General features: G+C 39.5%; 1 protein-coding gene across 1 annotated transcript in view; it reads left to right on the top strand.

Annotated features, from left to right (window-relative positions):
- ATP1B3 (ATPase Na+/K+ transporting subunit beta 3) overlaps positions 1–21414 on the top strand; it is a 48069-nt gene extending 26655 nt beyond the window's left edge. The window contains exons 3-7 of the mRNA XM_067557681.1: positions 6558–6665; positions 9493–9683; positions 10858–10908; positions 15928–16014; positions 20512–21414. Of these exons, the coding sequence (XP_067413782.1) occupies positions 6558–6665; positions 9493–9683; positions 10858–10908; positions 15928–16014; positions 20512–20682 (608 nt within the window). The 3' untranslated portion in view covers positions 20683–21414. The remainder of the gene's footprint in view (positions 1–6557; positions 6666–9492; positions 9684–10857; positions 10909–15927; positions 16015–20511) is intronic.
- The last annotated feature ends 4144 nt before the right edge of the window (positions 21415–25558 follow it).

The following is a 25558-nucleotide window of genomic DNA, read 5'->3' as shown; positions in this document are numbered from 1 at the left end:
ACTCGCTGGATGTCAGACGAGCCCTGGCCTTCTACATCGAGCGGACCAGGCTGTTCCGGAAGTCAACGCAGCTGTTCGTGGCAGTGGCGGACCGGATGAAGGGCTCACCTGTCTCCACCCAGCGCATCTCCACCTGGATCACCGCCTGTATTAAAACCTGCTATGAGCGGGCAAAGGTGCCGCTTCCAGGAGCTGTGACAGCGCACTCAACCAGGGCCCCAGGCCTCATCTGTGGCCTTCCTGGGAGGAGTGCCCCTGCAGGATATCTGCAGAGCAGCAACCTGGTCGTCGGTCCACACCTTCACGTCCCACTACGCCATCGTGCAGCAGGCGAGAGAGGACGCAGGATTCGGCAGAGCAGTACTGGCAAGAGTAGCTCAACGCTGACTCCTACCCACCTCCAAGGTATGGCTATTTAATCACCTTTCCTGGAATGGATATGAGCAATCACTCGAAGAGAGAAAACAGGGTTACTTACCAGTAACTGTTGTTCTTCGAGATGTGTTGCTCATATCCATTCCAAACCCACCCTCCGTCCCCACTGTCGGAGTCGGCAGAAAGAAGGGATTGAGGGGCTGCAGGGCCGGCAGCGCCCTATGTACCGTGGCATGAGCGCGGTACTCTAGGGAGCGCCTGAGCCGGCCCTACGGAGCTAGCTAAGGGAAAAAAGTTCTGGGAATCTGTGCACTGAGCGTGCACACACCTATACAGGAATGGATATGAGCAACACATCTCGAAGAACAACAGTTACTGGTAAGTAACCCTGCTTTTTCCCAGGAGGATGGCCAAGTACCATATACTTTCACTGTTCTAGAGAGAGCCATTATGACTTCTAGGCACTGTTTTCAAAGAGTATATGTATTTCTTTTGACCACCTGAATATTTGATACTTACCTCAAATATTGCAGGGAATCAAATATGCTTAGAGACCAAATAACTTATGGTAAATATCTTTTTGAAAAAAATTGTCTCTTTGAGATGAGTTCGCTCTTGCATAAATAATCTTAATAACTCTCTATGAAGGATTGAGGGTGAGATTTTCAAAAGTGCTCAGCATTGTCCTAACTCTCCCACTGACTTAAATGGGAATAGTTTTAAAATCACAATTTTATCCGGAACATTGAGCCAGTATGTGGGTGATGTTTGGATTCTAGACATGGGCCCATATAATGCCACAAAATACAGATATGTATTTGAACATCCCAAAATTGAGGGGAGAGGGATGGACTATCTCTAGTAAGTATCACCCTCTTATTAATTGGAGTGAGGTGCTGCAAGATTGGAAACAAGTTCACCAACTTTTTAGGTTTAATCAATTTTTGCTTTAATTTATGAATTTTTAGACAATTGTTGTCACTTACAGTTTCTGATCATATATTTGACAGATAATAAACATAACACAAAACAGATAGGGGCCCAAATTACTGAGTTCTGGAATACTGGGAAGCTTTTCCTCACTTCATGATGGTAATCTCAGTTTCTGGTCCAGTATTCTCTGATTTGAGCCCTGTTCACTTGGTTTCTTATACCTTCCCACATTCTGTATTAATTAGCTTTCTTACAACTCAATGCTTAATGTTGATTGGACGTAACCTGTGCAATATGCATGCCTAAATTTCAATTTACATGGCTTTTGCTATCCACAGTACTTTCATGTCATCGTGTCTGTCACCTTGTTCTTTTTTTCCTTTTTTGCATTACATTTTGTATATTTTATTATGCTGATTAACGTCCTCTTATTTAAGTCTGCCAACACAATACAGTCCATGAATAAAACATCACCATTGTCCTGTCAGTAATTTTGCCTGTTGCATTTTAAGGCACTTTATTCAGTTTCAGGGCCTTGGTATTCAGTTGTTCCTCAACAGGGTTCTCTAAGGTTTAAAACCATAGAATGTTCCAGTGTATAAAATACATAAGTTTAAAAAAAAAAAAAAATCCTGAAACTTCACCATATAGTACAAAAAAAAAAAAAAACAACTTACCTGACCGCCTTCTCTGCCCTTTACAATATAGTCAGCTCCATGCTCTGATGGAGTTCTACACTGGCTGTGACAATTCTAGTATCATAGACTTTGCTTGGGGGAGGTGCAAAGGAAGGTAAATTTAAAAGCAGTTATATTCCATGCCTTTTGCAATTTGGGGCATTTGTTTGCTTATTCACTTAAAAATGAATGTCTCCTTTGAGATTGTAACTCAACTCTAACGTGTGTTTACCAAAACTTAAGGTAGAATAACCGTGGTACTTTGATTACTTCTTACAATATTTTTAATGTGTATCTTCTATAAATTAAGCATTGAATAATGTATACATATTTGAAGATTACAGTATTATTGCATGTTCTTGTTTAATGTTTATCTCTTTGTGCTTGGATATTTCTGTCATTTTCACCATAACTCTAATGTTTTTACTTGCAGTATAACATGTCATAGTCTTGGCTGTAAATCTTAAATTTATAAAAATCTGGATGGCATAGGTCAAAGGTTTTTATTCTTATTTTAAATTTAGTTACAAAAATCAAATAGTCTGATTTCTATAATTAACATTTGATTTATATTGCTCAGTGAGGGTGTAATAGTATTCACCAAATACAAATAAGTTTAAGGTATCCATCTGAATTTGGCATCAGGGCAGTTCATGACTATAGAAATGGGCATATTTTCCATTTGTAAGTGATGCTTATCAGGTTATTAAATCTGGCTGTTAAAAATATCAATTAGTTCCCCTTGTGGATGTTTATCAGGCTGTTGTAATAGTTCCAAATCTTGGATCCCACATGTTCTTAAACTGGCTGGGTCTTGACAGAATCCAGTCACTTTCTCAGGCTCTGTGTTTCCTAGCACACACTTGGGGTGCAGATATAGCAGCCCTTCCTGAGATATATGGGACTCTGCAGTCCAATGACCTAAATTCTGAAACCAATGCTAGTTCTCTCCACGCCTCTCCAGCTTCAGTTACATGTTCCCAGAGGTCCACTGAAGCAGTGGACCTTCTGGATTGTCTCACCTTTTGGAGACTATGTGACAGTTAAAGCAAATAACATAGATTTTATAAAGGAATTTACCAGCCCATCACACAACCACAGGCAAAGCATAAGAGATGCACAGATCTATGGGACAATAACCAAAACCTGTACACACAATCTTTCCTCCAGTGTCATTGCCACTGTAAGAGCCCTTTTGGTCAATCCAGGGTCCCAGCACCCTCCTCTCCTTTTTCCTGCCCAGCCTTGCCTCTTGTACTGGTTTCTTAAAATGGCTGAGATCCTCCTTTGTATAAAGTTCCAGTGCCCTCTGTCAGGTGACTCTCCCCAATGGTTTCAAGTTCCTGTCTGGTGACTTATTGCTTAGTTACAGCTCACTTGGGATAACTGGTTCTTCTAGGCTGCAGCTAGCTCATTGTCCTAGGGGAGTGTCCATTTGAATGGAATGACCTCCAGGTTAATGACTCTTGATTGCTCTCCATTGTTAGCCCTCTGCTGACACTTCATGGAATCCCAGTTCAGTATGGAGATTAAAAGGCAACAGTGAAGGTACAGTGCAGTTTACAGTCAAAATAGCATTCATCAAATATAATATGGTTTGTAGTTTCATATTCTAAACTATCATACTGACATATAGAGAAGGCCTGCTCTGGGAAATAGTTAACTAATTAATTGCTGCTGGGTGAGAGGGAGAACCTGTGGTTTTGTGAACCCCACAGACAAGGTGACTGAATCAAGAAGTGTGGGTTTTTTTTGTTTTTTTTTTTTTTTTTTAAGGAATATATAAAATGTTAGTTTCTGGAAATCATTCCTCCTCTGAAAATTTTTATTTTGTCTAAACCATTTCCCTATTTAAAAATAAATGAAACTACACCATTTTCTGTGCCTTCACATGGGGCTTACAGTGGATCACGGATAGGTTTGGTCTGTGTAGTTGTACTTTCCATATGCTTTCTGATAAGCTTATCATGATTAAAATATGTTGTATTAAGTGACCTACAGAGAGGGAAATACTGATTTTGTGACTTCCTTTTCCTTTTTATGATGTATAAAGATGGCCTGAAAGGTGGTCCCCTACCCCACTCCCACTTTTTTTTGGGAATGATAAAAATCTTTTGTTTTTCAACTTAGAAATATCAGGCTATGTACACACTGACAGCGGCAAATTCGCTGCCGTCAGATTGGCTTTTCTGGATTGATTGAGCGGTCAGTGAAGACCCGCTCAATCAATCTGGAAGTCAACACACTAAAACCACCCCCTCAAGTGGTGTAGTGCTGTGTCGACGGGAAATGCAGTGAAGTCGCCGTGCACAACAGAAATTAAGAAGTCAATGGGAGTTACGCAAGCTACTCTTTGTAGCTTGTGTAACTCCTGTCGACTGCCGCCAAATTTTCAGGTAAGTGTAGACCTGGCCTCAGGAATGTTAAGTTTAGTCCTCCCAGGTTTATGAAAAGATGTGTGGTGGTCTTTCTCAGCTCTTAATTGAAGATGTGGAGTGGGTAGATATTAGATCCTTAACAAAAAAAAAAGACTTTTTCTGCAACGTTTTTCTTTTCTAGTTATATTGGTTAACTAAAACAATCATTTTAAACTATTCAAATAAAAATTGTATCCTAAGTAGATTAAGTTATTTGTTTCTTCAGTGCTTGCCATGTTGTTCTAGTTTTGCTGCTGCCTATAGTCTTCAAAGGTAGACATAAACTGAACATCTGGTGTGGGGGGAAAGGAGAAAGGAACAATCAGCGTGGTTTTGATAAGGGGACCTTTCAAGCCACCTGTGTAAATGATTTTTAAAAAAAAGTTGTTTTTTTTTTTAAAAAAAAGGTGCAGTTCCTTTTTTTGTTCTCTGTGGGTTACCCTGAAATTAAAATCAGTATGTAAGCTATTTTAAATGCATGTTTGGCTTTATAAACCACTTATTTAAAATTAGTAGGTTTCAAAAGTATGTACAGGAGATCACTGGAAATATGAAGTATCTCCATTAAATAACACAGTTATAATGAAGCTAAGGCCAAATCTAAACTACACAGTTTGTCGACCTAACTATGGAGGTGTACATACTGCAATACCTGCCACTTTAACTTGCCTGCTACCCTGACATAATAAATCCACCTCATTAGATGCTTAGGGCACATAGTCAGAGCCACACAGTGTCAGTGTAAACACTGCTTAGTTTATGTCACCCTAAGTGGCCTCCAGGAGGTATCCAACAGTGCCCACCCGCAACTGCTCTGTTCACCGTTTTGAACTCCAGTGATCTGTAGGTACATAGGTGAACATTCCTCCCCTTTTAAATCCCTGGGAAGTTTTGAACTTGCACTTCCTGTTTGCTCGGTGTGGAGAGCTCACATAGCAACTGCCTAGATGAGCATGCCGGCTTCCCACAGCAAAGATGCGCCTGCCTGGAGTCCAAGGGAAATGGTAGATCTCATGGGTCTATGTGGAGAGGAGGCTGTGCAGGCACAGCTCTAGTCCAGTTGCAGGAACTTGCTCTGGGCATGGAGGGGAAGGGCTATGGTAAGGACATGCAGCAGTGCCATATAAACTCAAAGACATAGCAGAAGGCAAGGAAGACAAATAGTTGTCTCTGGTGCGGAGCCGCACACAAGGAGGGGGCTGGGATCAAGGTGGTGGTGAATAGTCCCCCGCATATCCCCTTCCCCTGTTGAGCTCCTCTTATAGCCTTGTGTTTATAATGCATAGCACAATACTGAGGAGGAGTGCAGGATCCATGCTTTCTGACACAGATGGCTGGCTTGCAGGTTACCAGAGCAGTTAAAAAACAGCTGGAAACCTAATAAGATGTCCATGGAATGATGGGATTGAGAAACCTGTGTCATGTGACGCCGAACCTGCCCCCCAATGAGGCATTGCAATCCTTCTCAAAACACGCTGTGGCCAATTGCACAGTGGGCTAGCTACCCATGGTGCACTGCTCTTTGTGTTGATGCAAAAGCTGCTACTGTGGATGTGCTCTGCTGACACAAGGAGCATAGTGTGGACATGCAATAGCCATTTAATTACAACGGTGTCTGCAAGTTAAGTCGACTTAACTTTGTAGTGTAGACATAGCTTAAGAGTATATAAAAATACTCACACTTCATGCACATACCTGGTAAGTAAACTGAAGGTATGGAAGCTGTCCACTGGGCTGTCTTACTCAGCACTTGTCTAAAAATTAAAATGTAATTTTAAACAAAGAAACCTTGGTAGAATTTTGTTGAATATGGAAAGGGCAAAATAAAACTGTAATCAGTAAAATACTTTAAAACTACAGTTGATTAAATAGCTAATTTTGCTATTCTCAATCTTTTGGGTTTTGATGATAGTGAATTCTAATTATTGTAGCTTGCACTTAATTCCTAACTTTATTTAGATTGTAATTTAGATTTTGGTGTTGGCAATTGATTAAAAAAAATCTACCATCAAAATATGGTTGTACAGTATAAGAATAATGCTGAAATTCCATACTCGATAATCTGTTTACAATTTAAAAAATGTCTGAAAAATGAGGGTGGGGCTGAAAAGAATTGTTTAATGTCTGAATTTTACTTTTTGTTTCTCTTTAAAAGGACTTATGATTTCACCAAAGCCAGTCACTGCACTGGAATTTTATTTTAACAAGTCTGACTCCCAGTCATATAAAGAATATGTTTCTACCCTTAAACAATTTCTAGAGTGTAAGTACAATTTTTTTTACATTGAGTAGTTTAATTAAACTTAATTACAGTGTTTAGACAGGCTATACCTATCATTATATTCAGTTAATTTCCTTTAGAAGGATGTCTTCTGTAGAATTTAACATTTATTCTTTAAATCATATACTAATTTCTTACAGCGTTAGCTAGATTTGCTAACATACTTTTAACTATAGCCATTCTGAACAGAGACTTCTACAGATCAATAAAATTTATATATTCTGCTTTTCCGTCCTTACATAAATACAACAAGATCCAGAGTTAAATGTTTGGGTCAAAGTCTACCATGATTTACAGCTGTGCAACCTTCACTGAAGTTAGTGTGCTTGCACAGCTGAGGAAGGAATAAGGTCCTTCTGCCACAAGCATTATTATAAGTGACATTAAATTAGTTAAAGAAACAAACTTGCATGCAAATAATAAAATAGTATTATTTACTTTGTATATAATGTCATAATGGTGCATGGTATTTTACAGGTTTATAAAACATGACAAAAATTACAATTGAAGTTAATATGTGGGAAAAGATTATATCAGACAAGGTGGATGAATGGCAACGTTACTTGTGTAACGTGTTGGTTTCTGTTTTATATGTTATGTACAAAAACAAAGATAAAAGATATTAAGGTTTCCAAGTCAAGCACTCAAAAGTCAGGAGGTGCCAGAATTAAAGTTGTTTTTGTACACCCTTAATCTGGTCCCTTTATGCATCTGTAGCATGATACAGTCTTTAATTACATGATCACATGCTATTTTTCCATAGAACGCCTTATTCAATGCACAGAATGGATAGTACTCAGTTAAAAAGGCTATTCAATATAGTGTTTTCTCCGTTTTTTCAATGTGTAGCCCATGCCTTTATTCACTGCATGCTATTCAAACCCTGTTCTGAAGACTGAATTATTTATTTTCCTCAAGGTTTCTCCAGGAGCTCACTGCTATAATATAAGTTCACAAACATTCATTAATTTATTTTCACATGACTCCTGTAGTTGAGGGGGTATTATCGCAGTTTTAAAGATGGGAAATGGAGGTGCAGAGAGATTAAAGTTAAAGGTATCTACTAGTCCAATCTGAGAGACCAAGAACCTAATTTTTCAGCGTACTTAGCTTTATATGGCACTTCATGTATTCAAGCGCAGCTTCCACTGATCTCAGTTGAAGAGATGAGTGCTCAGAACTTCCACAAATCAGACCCCAGCATCTCAAGTTGGATACCCAGAAAATGAGGAATACAATGAGTGACCACCTTTGAAAAATTTGGTTTGTCACTTGTATAGCATCACATAAGAACTCTGTGGCAGAGGCAAGGATAGGATCCAGTTCTCCAGGGGAGCATTCAACTCCATTTACCACGAGACCATCTTTCCCTTTCTGCAGTCCCCTGCCAGATTCACTACCCAACTGCAATAAATGAAATAGGTATCAAATACACATAAGTCTCCTTCACTACACAACCCTGTTTCATCCCCAAAGCAGATCCAGCCTGTGTATTGAATCAGGCAGGGGTCCCTGCCAACCTGTTTTTGTTCCAAGTGTCTGTGTTCCCAACCTCTGGCTCTTTGTCCCAGTCCCATTATTCTTACCCAGCCAATTCCAGTCCACATTCCTCACTGCCCTACTAGTTCTCAGTCCCAGTTTCCCCATCAGATTATCACCATTCTTTGCCACTCCAGCTGTCACTTGATTTAGAGTATGCTAGTGTTCTCATTTAAAATTAGTGCCTGTGGGAGTTTGTTCTGAAGGAATCAGGTTTTCCAAGATCATATACATTTCCAGGTATTTTGGATTTTTTTGTAGCCTTACACGGCAGTATTTTATGGTAAGAAATTTTCAGAAGCAAGGGGCTTTCTGGGCTTCCACCTGTTGGGTCCAGCTAGTGGATGTTTTGTACAATAAACCTGTTTTTTACTGACGGCATTTGCTTCAATGATAGTGGTGCAGTCCCCCTGAGGTAGTATAGTGACAGTATGGAGGTTGATTTTAAAGTCCGTGTGATGAGTTTTAACTTTGTAGATGGATAGGAAAGGTCATATCTTGCGTGTCATGCAGAAAGAATTGGTAAGATTTGAGGACCTAAAGAAAAGTGTGAGTCAAAGATGATACCTGAGTTATGGGTGTGACGGGTAGGATAATGTCCACAATGATTGAGAAAGGGAGTAGTGGCGTAGGGCTTTGGGGGAAGAGGTCTTGTTTCCAACAGTTCAGCAGATCAGGTAAACTTGATTGTATCTATAGGTGAATTTCTGCCTTAATTGACATGTCTAGTCTTTGCCAGGAGCTGTGCCTGCTGCCCTCCTTAAGGGCGGTACAGCTGAAGTTTTTGATAGCAGTAATGTCAACCACTAGGAAGAATATTATGTCTTCTAATTACTCTTCTCCTCTAGTAAAGTAATCTTGAAATTTTGTAAGTCTGTTCCCCAGACTGGATCATCCTTCCATTTTATGTGTTCAGTTTACACCTGTTTCCTCATTTCGAGAGAAATGGAAAGGCTTGGCAGTCTAGAGCCATAGATATGTGAGACGAGAACTGGGGGGACTAATATGGCATCTCAGTACAATTTAATGAATATAAAACTTTTAGCACCTGCAAAAATTGGTGACAAAAATGCCTTCAAATATTTTTTGCTGTCTTGCATAGTAGGAAAAGGTATAATGGGAAAATAACTAATTTTATTTTCAAGCTGAAATGTTACAAATTTATGTAGGGATAAGGGTCCTTGAATAGTTTGTTACTATGGGAATATGCGCTTATTGGTTGCATGTGTATGTTACACCAGTAGATTTAGAATTTTTTTTTATTTTATAGCATATGATGATTCAAAACAATCCAAAAACATAGCTTGTACCACAGGAAAACTGTTTGAGCAGAATGAAGATGGTGCTGTTAAACAGGCATGTCAGTTTAATCGCACTAAGCTTGGATCATGTTCTGGAGTGGAAGATGACACTTTTGGCTATGCTAAAGGAACTCCATGTGTGCTTGTGAAAATGAATAGAGTAAGTGCATAGACTTCTCTTTCTGGTTTTCTTAAGTTTAAATCTTAGCTTCCCAACTAAAACTATATAAAAATTTTCTTCTACAGAATGGCTCAATTATTTGTCCCAGCTTTTCCTTTCAATTTCTCTCTGTATGAAACAATGTAACTTACTGAAATAACGTTTTTTCTTTAGTGGTGGATAAGGGGGAAAGTTGTTTAAATCCCTAATACTTAAGAAGGATCAAAACACTTGGAAGCTCAGTTTTTAATACAAGGGCACTACTCATACCTTGTAGAAGAAATACTGTGCCCATTGCCCCAGCGGGTTTTCACAAAAGCTCAGTGTAAAGTACAGTTTATTTACTTTTTTAGAATGCAAGAGTGAACCAGAATGTAATGGTGCTTGCTTTAACTTCTGAAAACTTGTGTTGAAAATGTTATTGAGAGGGTTGATTAAAATATTTTACTCTTCATTAGCTGACTGCACATTATATGTTTCCTGGACATACCACCTAGATTCAGCCATTAATTTTACATGCTTAATTTGGAATAGTGACCCGCTACTGGCTGTGGCTAGTGAAACCATTTTGAGGAGTAGTTCATCAGCACGTTAGGTCTTAGTATGGTTCTAGTCCATCGGACTCTAAAAATGGCATCTTCTTACCCACTGGGTTTGGTCCCTGTATTTAGTCATATTTGCTTGTTTGTGGGGTTTTTGCTATTTTCATTCCTGTTTTTGCTTGTCAGAAGCAACATAACTAAAGAGTGAACAGTGGATTCCATTCCATCTTGTGCATCAACAGAGTTTTTTTTACTAAGGTCTTATTAATTACACATGTGCAAGCCCCTTCCAGGAAATGAGACTACACACGTGAAACTGAAGGTCTGAGCTACCCTCAGAGAACCTTTTGTTGGTAACAATGGCTGAGTTGGAAAGAACCCAGTTTTGATGCCCTTTTGAAGCCCACACTACAGCAATAGACCTGAAAACTGGAGACTCGATGCTTGTAAACTGAACATATTTAATAACGCAATCACAGCATGATACCCAGGGAAACCCGTAATGCTATTTTTAAAGTCCTAGTCAAAGTGTATTGCACACTAAATGTCTCCCATTCATTAATCTATTTAAGAAAATCAACTTTGTATAACTCCTACAGAAAAATGGCTGTTTTTCCCTTTCTTTACTTCAGATAATTGGATTGAAGCCTGAAGGAAAACCACATATACAATGTACACCTAAGGTGAGTATTGAATACAAGATAAGTATTTAACGTTTTCCTTTATGTTAAAACGGACAGAAAAGCAGGCTTAAGTGCTAGAAGCAAAGATTAACTTCATTTTTTTTCTTTCAAACTACCATTATTTTTAAATTTTCATTTTGATTTCTTTCTTAGTTAATTCTGTTTTGTGTTCATGCAGGTTAGTCTTTCAGTATGTTTAATACCTTTTTCATAAAGGTATCTTTTTTTTTTTTTTTCTTATGTCAGTTTAAAAATAGTTCTTTTGTTCTTCCATGTTTCATATCATTAAGATTTATCTGAAAATCAGATAGGCCTGACAAAGCTGAAGACAAAAAATATACATGTTGTGACCTTGTTCATATTAAAATATTTATTTGTTTTTTACTTCAGTACAAGTTGTATTTTATTTTCCCATTTCATAACCAATATTTTTGTTTTTCTCTCCATGCTGCAAATGCACCTTAGACAATTTATATAATGATGGGTAAGAGACAAGTATGGAAACAATTTGGAGTTCTAAAAAGGAAAAATGGATTATTCATGTATTCCATACTTCACTTTTAAAAAGAATCATTACAAAAAATAGTTGGAGAGTGTACTTTTCTTTATGTGAGCACTTATTGTAGATTGCAAATACAGTGTATTAGGAAATATTAAATCTTTGCAGTACATAGTAGGGCTTGCTAATTCAAGGGCCGGAAAGTCTGACAGATGTGTACTGAAGGGTCACATGTAGCTTCCAAAGGAGGTTGAGAGAGAAGGGAAAATTAAATACAGTTAAAGGCCAGAGAAGCATTGAGAACAGAAGCCTGTCCTAACCAAAGCCTACCATTCTGAAACTGGATGTTTTCTTCTGAATGTCTTTCTCCTGCTTCCTTCTTGCTCTGTCTTTTCCTGCATTCTTCCATTTTCTCTTGTTTCCATTTAACTTTCTGCCCCTCTTCACTCACTGCTATCCCTTCAGTTTGATCCTTACTGAGAGTGTGTTTGCTACACTGCTTTTATCATTAATGCACGTAGAAAAGGGGCATCTGTGTCAGAAAAGCCACTTGTGCATTCTCCACCCTGTGGGTCACATTGAACAAACAAAAGTCTGCATTTTCCTCTCCTGCGGCAAAATTAATCAAGGAACTTTCTACTAAGCTCTGAAGATATCCTTTTGGCGATTCCTCTTCATTGCCACTGTCAAACCTGGAGAATTCCTGGAAATCCAGGGCCATTTGTGGACGGGCCCTGTACACCTGCTGCTGCTCTCTCTCTCAATAGCCTTCCATACACAAGAGCACAGAGATAATTTTAAAAAATTTCTATAGGCTGGAGCTGTACTAACTTTTGAGGGTTTTTTTCTGTGAGGCCAATGGGCGGCTAATGTGCATGCCTACCCCAGTACTCCCAGTACAGCTCCTGTCCATTCTTAACTTCCCATTTTGGACTACACTGACAGCCCTCCACTGGGTCCAGAAGAGGCAGGCACAGTGCTGTGAGACTGTGGAGACCTTCACTGTCACATCAAGTAGGGGAGACGTGTATGTGGAGGGCCCCCTTCATGCATGGATCTGAACAGGCATGATCTCCTCCAGAGTAAGAGTCCTCAAATGTTACATTAAATCTAACTTCTTAACAATCAGTTCTGGGTTCTTCTGGAAACAGCATGTGCATGAGAAAGTATATAACTACTTAAGTAACTGACCATTATTTAGAACAGTGTTTCTCAACCTTTTAAGTAGCAAGTACCCCCTAACTTCTGAAAATTTTAATAAGTACTCCAACACTCAATTTTCCACTCTTGAGAAATACAATCTTTTCCCCCTTTACTGCTGTATTTCTCGTAAAGCAGGAGAGTTCTGAGTTCTTCAGTGCTGTGTGGCTGTGGCAGATCACAACACCCCCTACTGTTTCTCCCCTCCTTCCTCCTCCCCTTCCTTCATATAGGAGCAAAGGTCAATGCCAGCCAATCACTATGGCATGATGGCAGGGTCATGTGGTGTTCTCCTCACACAGGCAGGAACTTGTGAGGTATGAGCAGGCACTAGTGGCCCACCAGAGTGAATAGCAGTGCTCCCCATGGCCGTCCCCAGGGGGGAGCGAGCCTGGGGCAAATCACACTGTGTGGGCCGCCTGCCTCCCAGCTAGGAGCTAGGACCAGGCGGCTGCCACCTGGCTTCCCCAGAAGTTGGCAGCTGCTGCTCGCCTCCCTTCACTGGGTTTTTCGCTGTGTACCCCCTGCCTGTGTTTCGCCATACCCCTTACATACCACAGGTTGAGAAACTATGATTTAGAACACTCAGTTACATTTTACTGACATTTTTAGTAAAATCTAATGAAGTTCTTCAGTTAACTTTATCTGCAGGTAACTCTGTAACAAAGTGTGGCTTGTGGGTCCTTGCTTATCAAAACACAACCCTCTGTTATCTATACTCATTTATGTGATATTTGCAGTAAATCTGATTGGTATCATTACCAATTAATGTGTTGATGAGATTAAGCGTATATTAAATACAGTATAACTAGATTTAAAACTTTTATGTTAAATTCCATGTTTTGTATACTAAACTCTACTGCAGTTGCTTCTTAGCTGTTGTATTTTGTTGGTTGTATTTTTTCAGCACCTAGTTGTGCTGCTTTTTACTACTTTCTCACTAGTAGCAGTTTTCTGTAGGCAGACTGCCTCATCCAGTGATAATACTGATGTCTATAGACCAATGCATACTGGAAGTTGGTGATTATGGTGTGCCAACTAAATTAGTGGAGTGTGGGTGGGAGTGGAGAGTGCAACAGGGAGAAGTAAAGAAACATGAAAAGAATCAAATTAGGGATATACAGCCTAGATGGAGCTATTAAAAGGAGGGTGCATGATTGGTTGGAAAACTGTTCACAAAGAGTAGTTATCAGTTGACTTAGTAGAGTAGTTCACAAAGAGTAGTTATCAGTTGACTTAGTAGAGTAGTTCACAAAGAGTAGTTATCAGTTGACTGTTCACAGTCAAGCTGGAAGGGCATATTGAGTGGGATCCTGCAATGATCAGTCCTGGGTCCAGCTCAATATCTTAATGAGTTGGGTAATGGCATATAGAGTACACTTATAAGGTTTGCGGACGATACCAAGTTGGGAGGAGTTACAAGTGCTTTGGAGGACAGGATTAAAATTCAAAATGATCTGGACAAACTGGAAAAATGGTCTGAAATAAATAGAATGAAATTCAATAAGGACAGATGCAAAGTACTCCACTTAGAAAGGACCAGTCAGCTGCACACAGACAAAATGGGAAATGACTGCCTAGGAAGGAGTATTGCAGAAAAGAATTTAGGAGTTATAGTGCATCACAAACTAAATATGAATCAACAGTGTAACACTGTTGCCAAAAAAAACCCTAAACATCATTCTGGGATGTATTAGCAGGAGCGTTGTAAGCAAGAGATGAGAAGTAATTCTTCTACTCCATGCTGATGAGGCCTCAGCTGGAGTATTGTGTCCAATTCTGGGCAGCACATTTCAGGAAAGATGTGGACAAATTGGAGGTCAAGAGGAGAACAACAACTATGATTAAAAGTCTAGAAAACATGACCTATGAGAAAAGATTGAAAAAAAATTGGGTTTGTTTAATCTGGAGAGGAGAATACTGGGGGGGGAGGGGACATAACAGTTTTCAAGTACATAAAAAGTTGTTACAAGGGGGATGGTGAAATATTGGTCTCGTTAACCGCTGAGGATAAGACAAGAAGCAATGGTCTTAAATTGCAACAAGAGAAGTTTAGGTTGGACATTAGGAAAAACTTTCAGTTAGAATAGTTAAGAACAAATTGGAACAAATTACCTAGGGAGGTTCCAGAGGGGTAGCCGTGTTAGTCTGTATGCCTCAAAAACAATGAGTCCTGTAGCACCTTAAAGACTAACAAATTTCTGCATGCATAGGCTTTTGTGGGCTGCAACCCACTTCGTCAGATGCAATCTAGGGAGGATTGGAGGATTTTAAAACAGGCTAGATAAATATAATTAATGTAATTAATATAAGGTAAGGCTGAGTGCATTTTTTATGTCAAAATGGACTATGGAACTTTAGCCTGTGGTAGCAGGGTCCATGCAGCAAACTAGTGTGCTGTAGATTTTTACATCCTGGTTTGCCATGCAGTGGTAATGGAGTTTGTTCTTGGTGTTGAGACATGAGATCCCAACAGGGGGTAGTACAGTGATGAGGCAGCATCCATATGCATTTCATGTTTGTCACTATCCGCACACACAAACATGTTGTAAGAAGGTTGACCTCTTAAATACATGGGTTTTGTTTTTGTTTTTTGGGGTAGCCTTTATCCCAGGAACCCGTTGGTCAAATGACCTCACTCTTCACCAGAAACTCAATCCAGAGCCATGAACTGGTGTGCTGATTTTTCAAACAGGCCCTAAGCGTGGATTTTATAGAGGTTTGAAAAATGGGCTTTAAACAGAAATCTAGCTGCAACCTTAAATATGGATTTGCTATTTCTTTTTCACAATAAATATTTACTAACTTGCCTGTGGATATTTGGAAATTCAGCTGCTCTGTCTAATCTTTTTCTTAAATACTTTTGTTGTAGCGAGAGGAGTATAAATTTGAAGTTTTCATTGATGAGGTGTGTGTTTGGTTTTTTGAATGATGGTGGGGGGAAGGAGAAATAAAACTTAGGGCTGTTCTGACTTCATTTCTACTTTAATAAATATTATTAATCTTATCTAGATAAAAAGGATGGTTGCAAGTGTGTATAAGCTAAAATGTGTATTGTGAAATAAAATTGGCTATCTCAACCATAGATGACTATTGGAAGACTATTAATATATTAAATGTTTAACAAGTGCAAGTTTGTTCATGAGTCTTGTAGTTTGGGAAAAAAAGTGCATTCTGTTATGGAAATTATTTTAGTACTGCAATGCTCAAATATTTTTGTAAGGTTCTTACACTTCATCATTAGAACATTGTAATTTTCTTTTAGATCTTAATTTTTGTTAAAATAGGAATTAACTTGTAATTGTTATCTTCAACCACAGGAAGAAGACACAGTTCAGATAACTTACTTTCCTGCTGAGGGAATGATTGATTTAATGTATTTTCCATACTATGGGAAAAATTTACATGTAAGTATGTTTTAATGGTAGTCGTGTTTTGTAAATTTTGGGGGGCATTTTTAGGATTTTTATGATGGTTACTGCATCGTTCAGACTTGAAATTTACAACAAAATACACATGGAATATTACTTACGCAGGTATTTGAGTACTTAATAAGATCTGCCAATACACAAGAAAATAGATTGGGTTTACTGTCTTCTTACTGAAGAAAATAAGGCTGAGTTCACACTAACATGATTTCAGTAGTTTTGCTGTAAAAAGTCAGTTCTACTGTAAGTAATATGTTCATTGACTTACATTTTACTAGTTTCCCCCTCTCAAATGAAAATAGATGCCTAGATCAGATAGGCCTGTCTACAGTACTGATTTTAGTAGTTAGAAACCAGTCATTGACCTGATTAGTACACACACCATATAGTAAAACTTGGTTAATAACCATGGCAACTAACAGTTTTTTGCCCTTGTCAGAAGTCTAGGCTGTTACATTGTTATTTTTCCAATAATTGGTTAATCACAAATTTTTTCCCCATTGCTTTTGTTTCACACTTTCTTCATGTCTTCCATGCTTTCCATCCTACTGTCCCAGTAGTCTTAGACTATCTACTGACTTTCTTTCAAGAAGTCAGGACTATATCCTGACTGTATCCAGTGTACACTTGGCAGCCATAACAACTCAGGGGGGTACTCAGTTTTCTCACACTCAACCACAAAGAGTTCGTCGAAGGCATAGCGAACCTCTTTCCCCAAGCCAGACATCTTACCCCATCATTGGACTTGAATTTATATTAGTGTTTTATATTAATGTATCACCAGACTGCCCTTTGAACCTATAGCCACTTGTTCACTTACACACCTGTCAATGAAGACAGCGCTTCTGGTCGCCATCACCTCAGCAAGGAGGATACAAGAGATAGCAGCTCTTATGGCGCATCCCCATTTAACAGTATTTTTTCCCAACTGAGGTTACACTCAGGCCACACCTGAAGTTCATCCCCAAAGTGACTTCGACCTTTCATGTGAACCAACTCATTCACCTCCCGACCTTTTATCTCAAGTCTCATCATGATAATAGGGAAGCCATTCTACACACACTAGATATTAGGAGAGCCTTGGCCTTCTACCTGGGCAGAATGGAGGCTTTTAGGAAATCTAGGCTTTTTGTTTCCATTGCTGATAGGTCTAAAGGCTTAGCAATATCGGCCCAGAAATTCTCGAAGTAAGTCTCAAACTGCATCAAACGCTGCTATTATGTTCGCAATGTAGTACACAGAACAGCTGCTTGAGCATCTGCACATACTTTCACAGAACACTATGCTATCACTGGGATTCTGCTTCTGACGCTAGATTCAGCTCTGCAGTATTGTCATCCATAACAGACTCTGCTCCGAAGCCCAAGCCTCCCATTGGGGATGGTGCCCAGGAGTTGCCTACAGTGGAGCACCCATAGGGATACTAGTTGAAGAAGAAGAGGAAGTTACTCCCCTTGTGCAGCGATGGTGGTTCTTTGAGATGTGTATCCCTATAGGTGCTCAACCACCCCCCCCTCCTCTACTTTGGAGTTTTCTGTGGTAGAGAAGGAAGTGAAGGGGGTTGCCCATGCAATGCTAGTAAACATTGAGCCAGACCACAAAGGTGGGACAGCACATGTGCAGGCCGAACGGACACTGCTACCACAATTCTCCAATCATCAGCGCAGGTACACAAGCGCACCTACAGTGGAACACCCATAGGGGGCTACATCTCAAAAAACATTACTGCACAAGGTGAGTAAATTCGTTTTCTGTGAGGATGACCCAGCATCTTCTTTCCATTCTGACAAGGCTTATAATTTAGATTTAGGAAGAGTTGTCTTGTGGTTAAGAAGGGACTGGACAGGACTCGATCACAGATCTGGGTTCACTTCTCAGTTGTGACCCAGGTTTTCTGTGTGACTCTGTGCCTCAATTTCCTATCTGTAAAATAGGTATAATACTTAATTGACTGCACAAGAATGTTGAGGATAAATTCATTTTTTGGGTGCTGTGATACTATGACGAGGAGAGCCATATAAGTACTTATATATACTGACTGGGAGCCCAGAATGGCCACCTCTTTGCATCTCCCTCCCCCTGTGCAACAGAATCTCATGGCTTCATAATCTACACTGCCCAGTAAGTGTGGTGGGTCAACCTTTGATACCAACACTGAGCAAAAGATCCTCTGAGAAGACCAGAGGTCATCCTGTTTGATTCTAGGGCATAAGAAAGGACTGTCACATCTGCCCGCTTTTTGGAAGGTTTTGATTAGTTTTGAAGAGTAGCCTGTCTTTGAGCCCATGAAGGGACTAGACTTTCTGCTCTCCTGAGCACTTTGTAATCATCTTAACTGTTGCCTCCTCACTGAAGATTTCAAGAATTTTGAGGGATTGTTAGCTCATACAGCTGCAGTTTTAGATTTGAAACTGATCTGTGTCCAAGAAAAACTCAGGTTGTAATACTGGAGCCACAAAAGCCTGGCACATCTACTCTGCCTGTCCATGAAGGACTGATCTGTACTAGCTAGTATCTTTGGATGGCCCCTTCTTCCATTCTGGCATCTTCTATTACAAGTATTTGGATATTTTTACAAATCTGTTAGTTTGCCAGTTTTCTTCTCTCAGCCACATTACCAGGAGAAAGCTAAACTACATAGCTAAGATGTAAAGAAGACATGGGAGATGGGAGGTGCTACTGAAAACAAATACTTTCTTAACAGAACAAAATCTATTAAGGGGTCCACTAGATTATCGTTTTACAGGAAAAATCTAGGAGTCAGGCTTTATCCGTTAAGGGAATAACATTTTGTATCGAGAAGTGTTTTGATCTAGGGCTTGTCATTTCCCAAAGGTCTCAGGATTCACTTCATTAGAGCCAGTATGAGCTCCCACAGCTTGTCTTAGACTTCCCTGTAGCAGATCTCTTCAGAGCTGCTACCCTGAAGTTTTGTACCTTTACACAGCACTATTCCCTAAATTTAGGTTCAGAATTTGGTGCTCAAATTGATGAACTTTTCTTCCAACCTACCACTTCTTACTCTACTTATCAAGCTTCCAGGAATGTGTATTTCTGAAAAAGTGCTATACACCGGCCCTCTTTAATGGTCTGTTTTTAAGTCTAAAGTTGAGCAACTAAAAGTGGAATAAAAAACCACTCAGAATCACTAGCCACTTTTGAAAATAATGGCCTAAATCTATAAATACATGAAATCTCAGATTACAGCATACTTGTGAAGGAAAGGTTTAGTAGCTGTTAGTAAATTTATATTTTGTTGTTTTACAAGGTCTTGAAATGCCATATGTAACAAATGTAAAAGGGTCCTTAAAAAGTAACGCCTTGCTTAAATTGGTCTCTGCAACTAGAATTTAATTGAACACGTTTTTAATACAACTTTCTTTCCTATGTTTTAACTTTGACAACAGGAATTAGTTCAAGAACTATAGTTGCTCCACTGAATAATAAAGACCACCATATAATTAAGGTTAACATCCTCGGTGGAGGAATCCCACCAGAAACTATCACACAGATACTAAACTTTAAAAAAGGTGATTGCAAAACAAAATCCGTGGAAGTTAGTTAAGTCACTTCAGTTAAAATTTAGGAAATTCAGAAATCCTTAGTTTAAGGCATGGATACTAAAGTATACCATAGAAAAATCATGGAATGTATGCATGTACATGAACAAAGATGGAAGCAGAAAGGTAAGGAAAAAAATTAAACAACAAGGTTCTGTTTGAACTGAAGAGGTATCTGTATGAAAATGGAAGTTCAGTGCAAGTTAAGTGAATGGAAAAGAGCATAAATTATGGCAGATTTTGTCATAAACTTATAAAAAGCAAAAGGTTAATAGGCTTGAATTTTCAAAAGAACTGGAGCGTTAGGCACCTAAATCCCATTGACTTTTGATGGAAGTTGGACAGAAACTTTCTTGGATCCTTGGAAAATCCTGTCTATACTGTTAATTTATGCTGAATTTTCCAGTTGAGAAAATGCTATGCAGAATTTAAGCCTGATTCTCTGACTCCTACACAGATAGTCTTAACTGAGTTAGAGTACATCTAATCTCAGATTAAGTTGTAATTGTAGCATGGGTAGGCTTACCTGCACTAGCTTTAATTGAGCTAGCATGGCTGAAAATAGCAGTGAAGACGCAGTGGCACAGACCCAGCATCAGCTAGGAACAAGAGTATGTACCCAGAGTCCGTGACAGGCTTGCACTGGGATGGCTAGACTGTGCCGTAGGACCATTCTGCCCTATCTTCACTGCTGTTAGCCACGCTAGCTGGATTAAACTAGCATGAGTGTGCCTACCTGCACTACAATCACACCTTCATTTGTGGTGGAGATGTTCCCTTAGATGGGGCTCTGTAGAATTGGGGGGGTTTTGGTAGCATTTTTCTAGTCCAGTACACTAAATGAATCTTAATTGTTTTTATTCAAAAAAATTGACTGTGGTATCTGAAATAATTTCCCCCTCTTTCTGTTTACTAGGCTGACTATCTACAGCCACTAGTGGCTGTTCAACTAGCAATTAACTCCAACAGTACCAAAAAAGAAGTAACAGTTGATTGCAAAATCATGGGATCTTCCAATTTAAGAAATGCAGATGACCGTGACAAGTTTCTTGGACGAGTTTCCTTCAAAGTTCAGATGTTTGAATAGCATGAGTCAATCTCCACAAAGTAAACGTTGTGTTGTCTGCTTTTTATTTTATATCAGCTGGACGTGCCATTCTAGGATATAAGACCACCTTGGATAATGTAGCACGTGGTGTTCAGGGTAGCATAATAGTGTGCTTCCAAATCATGTTTAAAATCCTTCAAAATAACTGTCTGTCAACCTTCTGTCTGCCCTGGACCAGTGTACAGACCATAATTACATGATATTAGGGACCTGTAAATAGTTGATTCCAAACACCTAATAATGGTAGTCTTTGTCTGTTCTAAAATGTGGTTTTATCCCCAAGTGAGTGTCTCAAGCATAATGTGCTGTGCTATGTAAATATACTGTATTGATTTAACACTGGTTTAACTGTTATATCTCAATGCTGACACAGTTTTAGGGATCAAATTATAAGAATAAATGGTACCTGACCAACATGGTAATTGAAAAAAATCAAAAAACAACTCTGCAAGAATTTTGTGTGTGGAGACGCCTTAAGTCCTGTACTGGGTTGGGGGAACTAAATAAAGTGGATTTTAAAAGTGTTGGTATGGATTTTTGAAATTATTTAAGTGCTGAATTAGTCTGTTTTTATGGTTGTCACTGTGCAGGTATTGTGTAAACATGTAATATTTGGTGTTTTAGTTGAGGAATTGGATCTCATTGTATCGTTAATTGCTTGCAGTATGTGGAGCACAAATAAAACCTATATAATGTCATTTAAAAACTTTAGTTGAGAAATATCATATGAAACAATTTCTTTGCAATGTTAATGGTTTTGAGCCCTGGTAACAATTGTACTACAAAGCTGCTTGAAAGAAATGGCCTCACTGTTCTGTGAGTAGCCTTTTGTTTTCCAATAAAATCAAAATTCCTAAAATGAAGGAACTCCTGTTTAAAACTAAAAGCAAAATGAGGATTGTCTTGATTAAACATTCCTTTCATTTTTATACTTTTTTCCTTCACATCGTTTCTGCCATATCTGATACTTCTTTTTACTTTCATTCAGCTTTTGTATTGATTTTTTTTGTGTGCGCACGCAAGTGTGCTTCATCCATCACTTGAGTGAAATTTGCTTTGCCCATCTTTTTACCTTAAAAACCACTTTTCAGTTTGCAGTTAGTCCAGGTTTTCTCTGAAGTTGTGCTTTACAGCAAATTGAATTGCAGCCATTTAGATCTCTCACTATTGCAGTTCCTCCAATCTTGCTGTTACAGGATCAGTGCCACTCTTTCCTAATTGTTTGCACGTGTACTCCCCAGTCTCACTTTCAGTTTTTTATGATGAAAAAAATGTGATCTGAACGAGGAGAGATTTCCATTATCTGTTTTTGACTTTGCCAGACTTTAATAATTTCAGTTGAAATTTCTCATACCTTGGTGTCTGCTTCAGACTTAATTCCTTCTTTTTTTTTTATAAGTTTTAGTAAAAATGGGTCAGCATCTTCTGAGACCAAGTTCAGAGAAATAATTTTTATAAACATTTCACCGAGAAGCTTCTTGATGCTTTGGAGCAGTGTCCTCTGGTTTCTTCCAGAAGCTGGAGGGATGCATTTTGCTATCACCCTGAAAATGCACCCTGTTTTGGTTGAGTTATAAGCCACTGAAAATTGTAGTCACATGCTCAGTGGAGGCTTTTTAGAATTTGGCAGCAAAATTCTCTGAAGATTTCATTCATATTGAGCATATTCCAGCCTTGACCATGCAGGGACTGAGTAGGATTTTCCCTCCAGTTGCTTCTCCTAGTTGGTGGTAACAGCTGTGCTGGTAGGTACTGTAAATGAGAGAAATCTCTCTTCTGTGTACTCAGTGGTCCCCCTGTTAGTTCCCAGGCTGCATGGAGGAAATTTTGACCCAATTACTAGTTTGTTTCAGATACTTTGCTTCTTGATGTGGCTCAAACTAATTTAAATAATTGGAAAAATTAAATAAATATTTGAAGTTTGCTACTGATTCTAAAATGAGATGTTCATTTAGCCTACAAATCTGGGTGTACAGAAGTTTGAGCGTTTTTGGAATTTTTTTAATTAGTTTACATTGTTAATCCACCTGTCTGAAAAATTAAACTGATTCTGATTTCAGTAAACCACTGCATGCAATATTTTTATCCAGCATGGTTTTTTGTTTCTATAAGGTTGTATGACTCCCACAAGCCTTTTATTGTTTAGAGTTAAATCACATTCCTTACTAAATTATTTTAGTAACCTTTCAATGAATAGTAGGAACAAGTTAGTGGAAAAATTCTACCCTGTCCCCAGTAGATCATGTTAGCTATTGTCAACAAAATAGCTAACAAAACAATTATTTCAGTTCACTAATGCCAGACACTTGTTAAAACATGTCAATAGTAGTACTAAATCAGGTGCCAAGTCAGTGAATTGACCATCTCTAAATCAGCATATACTCATATTAATCTACCCTATAAACTAGTACCTTTTTGACAGTAGTATTACCAGGAGGATTCCCTTTCTGGAAAGCTGCCCATTATGAAAATTCTTAATTTATTAATATCATTTTATATCCATTTCAGCATCAGTTTGTGTCCTCATGTGACATAGATAGTTTTCTAGTTTCATTTAGTGAACTTTGTTATAGTTTTCTTAATTTTAGTGTAGTTTTTCTTTTTGTCTGGCTATTTTTAAAGAGATTTTTAGAAGGGGGTATCTGTATTCATATCCACCTCCTGATACAAAAGGGCAATTCCCTTATCATTGCATATCCTAAGTCTCCCAGCTTCAAGGCCTGCCCATCATGTGACTCAGCGAAGTCCATTAATGATGGGCAGTCTAGATGTTTCATCTGTTTGGGGGAGAGACACATAACAGAGCATTTATATGCCACTCATTTTCCAAGAGGACCCTGAAGAATAGAGGTGAGGTTGAAGTTATGCTTACCTGAGAGATCTATGTAAATCCTGCCTCCCATCCCCAAGAAGCCCAGAAAAGATCTACCATACTCCTACTCAGCACTGCTTAGTTGCAGTTCTGCTTTCCCCTCCCACAGACTATATTCAGAAACTATCAGCCTCTTTGGAGAGGATGAAAGGAGCACCACTCCAGTCAAGAGTCCAGGCACAGATCATTCTGACCCTGAGTAAGTGACCTAGAACTTCTCCGTGGGCCTCTTCCACTGATACCCAAAGTTTGGAGTCTCTGCCTGGTGCGGTGGCACCAAAGAATAAGCTGGCAACAATGGTTTCTGTGTTTCATAAAGACCACACTGCATCTGGGACCCCACTGGCACTGCTCTCTGGCACCGATGTTGGCATAGAGACTCTTGGTGACTACCATCTTGCCTCCAGTATTAAGTAGTACCTCCTCAGTGCCAACCCTTGCTCTGGTACCAGATGTTTTAGCATCAGAGACCTTGGCACCAAAGCCCTTCCTGGTACCAGCCAACCTATCTGCCAGTCTGGTATTGGAGTCTCCTCTCCTGGGGCGCTTGATATTATGTTGAAGCAACTATCTACCTCAGCTCCGCTCCATTTGGTGCTGTGCAGGTCCATACCCTGGACAGGTCTCCTGCCCTGGTCTGAAGAAGAGTCACCCCCAGTCATCACCAGAATGCACTGAGGGTTCCCTTCCCTCCTGCTGCCAGTCTCTGCCATGGGTGGCCCAGTGAGAGTTCAACAGGGAGTACAGAGAAGAGTATACTGGAGAACATAAAACTCCAGAAAATTTCAGGGCGTGTCTATTGTGGTATCTTTCTATTTGCCAACCATCCCAGTTTGACTATGATAGGGTATGAATTCCTACTCCAGAAAGACCCGTTGTCATTGTTGCTCATTCAAGATCTCCTTCAGTGAGAATGTTCATTCATTCTCTTTGGTCTCTCAAGATGAGTTCAACTTCAAAACCTTCCAGGACTTCTTGAAGAGGACCCTAGAAACCCTTTTCATTCCTCCTGAGGTTATACAGGAGAAACAGCACATATTATTGGATGTTCTCTACACAACACCACCAGGCAGACTAGCAAGGTGATCTGGCATACTCCTGGCTCCATTCCACCCACTTTTGAGTGATATATCCCATTTCTATTGCCTCTCATTACCAGTACAAGGTACTGCTTTTCAGTCTCTCAGTGGCCCCTGGATTTTCACCAAGGTCCTAGCTATAGTAGCTGTGCAGGATGCGAATGCAAGCATACCTCTGACAGGATGATTGGCTGGTTTGGGAATGATTCCCCACAGCAAGTTACTGGGTCGATTCACACAATCTTTTGGCTTCCTTGGGCCTCAAGGTCAACAGGGGCTATCTGTTCTGACCCTGATTCAGTCTGTAGTTTTACTGGCTTTCTGTTGGATTCCAAATCTGCAAGAGCTTACCTGCCTCAACAATGCTTACATGGAGGACCTCCTCAATCAACTCTGCAAATGCCTGAGAAGACTAGTGAAGACATGACTCAAGCTCATGTGCCCTTGGCAGGTGCTCCCGTGTTACACAGCTTACTAGACTTCAACTCTGGCTGGCCACTGAAAGGCTGGTTGAACTCAATCTACCCAAGAGAGACAGCAGGGACCATCTGGTCACTGTCTCTGTTGAAGTCCTCTCCTCTTTAAGCTGGTGGACAGATCAGCTCTAAGTGTGAGTTCTGTTTCCTGTTTCTTGTCCCACCAATATACTGGTCATGGATGACTCTACCTTGGAATGAGAAGTACATCTCAATCACCTCAAGATTCAAGGATGATGGTCACCAAAGGAGCCTTGCAGCACATAAACATACCAGAACTCGAGGCCATACAGTTAGTGTGCAAGGCTGTCCTAATTCTTCCTTAGGGCTTCACTGTTCACGTGCTAATGGACAACACCAGCATGATGCCCTTCATTAACAGAAAGGAAGGAGTGAGATCATCCCTGCTCTGTGAAAAGACTATGTAT

This window comes from Emydura macquarii, unplaced genomic scaffold, assembly GCF_026122565.2.
Source record: "Emydura macquarii macquarii isolate MOO-44397 ecotype Brisbane River unplaced genomic scaffold, CSIRO-AGI_Emac_v2 contig_18, whole genome shotgun sequence".
NCBI classification, from domain to species: Eukaryota; Metazoa; Chordata; order Testudines; family Chelidae; genus Emydura; species Emydura macquarii.
This window is presented reverse-complemented; position numbering and strand designations above follow the sequence as displayed.